Consider the following 2,984-nt stretch of genomic DNA (forward strand, 5'->3'; position numbering starts at 1 on the left):
CCCAGCCAGAGCTCCTGGGTCCCCTCTGCCTCCCACATAGGGAACGGGCATCAGCGCTGACTGGTGCAGCCGGGCAAGGCGGCCCAGATCTCTGCCAGGCCCCACGATCCTCCTCCCGAGCACCGGGAAAAGGAGAACTGTGGTCTGAGCTACGGCCTGAGGTCTGCTGCGGGGAAAAAATATTACTGAAGAAAACCATGTCCGCTCTCAGGAACAACACAAGCAGCAGAGGTAAGTGTTAAACTAAAGTTTATAAATTAAAAAAATAACAACAAAACAAGTACAGCGGGTAGCTTACAAACATTCACAATTCATTTGAAGTAAATAATCTAGTTGAGTGCACAGTGCCATTAAAAGAGAAATGGGCGGGGGGAGGTGGGGGAAGAAATAAAGAAGGGGGGGGGAAAAGCAACGGGTTATCTTGGAAGAAAGAGACTGTAATTACATTGCTGAGCAGATCAGAAATCCCCACCCCTGGAAGAGAGCTCTGCAGAAGAATTGTAAAAGGCACTGATGGTATTAAAGTTCCCTGTTACATCGATTTCTTTAAAAGCCTGACTAGAAATATTCACATTGAATATAAAAATAACAACAACTTTAATACATCTGGAAAGTGCGAAAAATCCGTAACTCCTCCCTCCCCGAACACGGAAAGATCTCAGGAAAAAAGGAAAACAAGAAGTCAGGAATTTCGATATAAGTCTCACCCTTTTGTGACACATTTATCCTTTGCCAGGGATCATGGAGTACAGGAAGAACATGGGCAACAAGAGCAGGGGGACCTGAAAGAGGCTTCCATACATTCAGCACCATACAAGGCACACTCAGTTTGCAACAAGTTGGAAGACCAAGGACTCGGACGACAAAAACAATCTTCCTTACAATCCACTGAGGGAGTCCTTGATCTCCTCTTATGAGCTGCATTTGGTTTTGCGAGTTGTACTTTTTTTTCCTGTCCTTTGTTTTCTCTCTTTTTCTCCACACAAGATCGAGTCTCTACCGATCCGAAGCAAAATAAAACAAACAAACAAAAAGTCTACACCGAATACACTGACAACATGGATACCATGAACAAGTTGTGCCGAATTCGCGAGAGTCCTCGGCTGGCGGGATGGGGATGGGGTGAGGGTCAGGGTGGGGGTGGCCAAGAAGTCCTAAGTTGAAAGAGGAGAGGGTGAGGAACCATCCAAAAATATAATTAATAAAAATAACAATAAAATAATAATAAATACTGTCCGAGGCACTGAGAGCTGCAGCTGAGGCTCTGGACTTGAGAAGCTGAACGGATGGATTGATGGATGGGGAGGTGGCAGAGGGAAGATGGGTTTCCTGGCTGCCAGTGTGTATGGTGGGGGTGTCGGGGCCGGGGGGCTGTGTATGTGTGCCTCTCACTGGGTGCCGGCGGCTGCGGCACAGGTGGACAGAGCCCACCCGGGAAGGCAGTAGTAGGGGTAGTAGTAGGATGGCTGGAGGGAGAGCAGCGAGGGCGGCCGCAGCACCTCGCCGGGGTGGTACTGTCTCTGGTCGTCGCGCACCAGCACCTTGACGGCCACCTTCTTGGCGGCGGGGGCGGCGGCCAGGAGGTCGGCGGCCATCTGCCGCCGCTTGGTCTTGTAGCGCCGGTTCTGAAACCAGATCTTCACCTGCGTCTCGGTGAGCTTCAGCGAGGCGGCCAGGTCGGCCCGCTCGGGCCCCGACAAGTAGCGCTGGTGGTTGAAGCGCCGCTCCAGCTCGAAGACCTGCGCGTGGGAAAAGGCTGCGCGAGAGCGCTTCTTCCGCGGTTTCGGAGCCGCCGCCGCCGCCTCCTCCTCCCCTGGCAGCAGATTCCCGCACTTGCCCGCTCCATCCTCTTCCTCCGGAGGGCTGCGATCTGCGGCAGGGCGAGAGCACGGCGGTCAGGGCAGGCAGGCAGGCACCGGGACAGCGGCATCCCTGCTCCTTGCGGGGCCCGCACCCGTGCACAGGCGGCCAGGCGCGCTCCCTGCGGCCGGTCCGCAGCGACGGGGCGAGCGGAGAGCCCGCCAAGCCGCTGCCCGTCCCGCCGCCGGGACAGCCGCCGCCGGCAGCCGGGGCTTCTCGCTCTCCTTTTAGCGCCGGGCGCCCTGGCGGGCCGCGGGCTCAGCCTGGCCAAAGGCCCTCCCCGATCCGCCCTCCCTCGCCCCTCGGGACGCGTTTCGGGTTTTTTCTCCCCCTCGGCACAACCCCGGGGAGCGGGCGGAAAGCCAGGATCGTCTCCCGTTCCTATCCCTCCAGGGCCCTCCCGCCCTACTCGCGCGGGAGCGGAGGAGCCGCCATCGGGGCCGCCCCTACCTGAGACGGCGGCCGACATCTCGCTGTCGCTGAGGCCGGCGGTGTCCCGCTCCGCCGCCTCCGGGGGCTGCGTCTCCTCCTCCGCCGGCCGCCCCCCGCCAGTGGCTTCTGCGGGGCGGGCGCTGCCACCGGCGCCCTCTTCCTCGGAGCGCCGCTCGCCCTCGGGGTCCTCGCTGAGCGCGGAGTCCGAGTCCCAGCCCGCCGGCGTCCGCAGGGCCGGGGCGCGGGCGGCGGGCGCGGGGAGCGGCGAGTCCTCGGCGGCGCCGCACAGCCGCCAGCCGCCGGCCGGCCCCGGGGGCGGCGGTCGCCCCGCCGCGTGGCGGGCGCGCTCCTCCTTCTTGTTGAGGATGGCTTGGATGGAAAAAGGCGTCAGGGCGTTGCCGCCGCGGACGGACATGGCCCGGCGACGGGCGAGCCCCGCGGACGAGCAGCGGACCGCGCCGCGCCTTCAGCTGGGCGACCGCATCGCCGGCCGCCGCCGCGCCGGTGCCGGGCCCTGTTCTGCCGCCGGGAGGGCGGGCGCCAGCGGGAGCAGCCTCTCTGCGCCACAGCCGGCCCGCCCGCCCATAGGGCCGGGGCCACCGGGGCCACCGCGCTGCGCCGGGCGCCGCCGCGGGTCCCTGGCGGCACGGGCGCTGCCTCCGCCCCGCTCTGTCCCGCCCCCGCCCGCCCTC

The 2,984-nt window shown here is 62.4% G+C and overlaps 1 protein-coding gene across 1 annotated transcript; it reads right to left on the minus strand.

Moving 5' to 3' along the window:
- Positions 1-335: 335 nt before the first annotated feature.
- NKX3-2 (NK3 homeobox 2) lies at positions 336-2,707 on the minus strand. Its single transcript, XM_040064996.1, has 2 exons — positions 2,311-2,707; positions 336-1,870 (listed from the first exon to the last, which is right to left on the minus strand). Exons 1-2 carry the CDS (start codon positions 2,705-2,707, stop codon positions 1,389-1,391), a joined length of 879 nt encoding a protein of 292 aa, XP_039920930.1. The 3' UTR covers positions 336-1,388.
- Between the last annotated feature and the right edge of the window lie 277 nt (positions 2,708-2,984).

The sequence above is a fragment of the Hirundo rustica genome, chromosome 5 (assembly GCF_015227805.2).
Source record: "Hirundo rustica isolate bHirRus1 chromosome 5, bHirRus1.pri.v3, whole genome shotgun sequence".
NCBI classification, from domain to species: domain Eukaryota; kingdom Metazoa; phylum Chordata; class Aves; order Passeriformes; family Hirundinidae; genus Hirundo; species Hirundo rustica.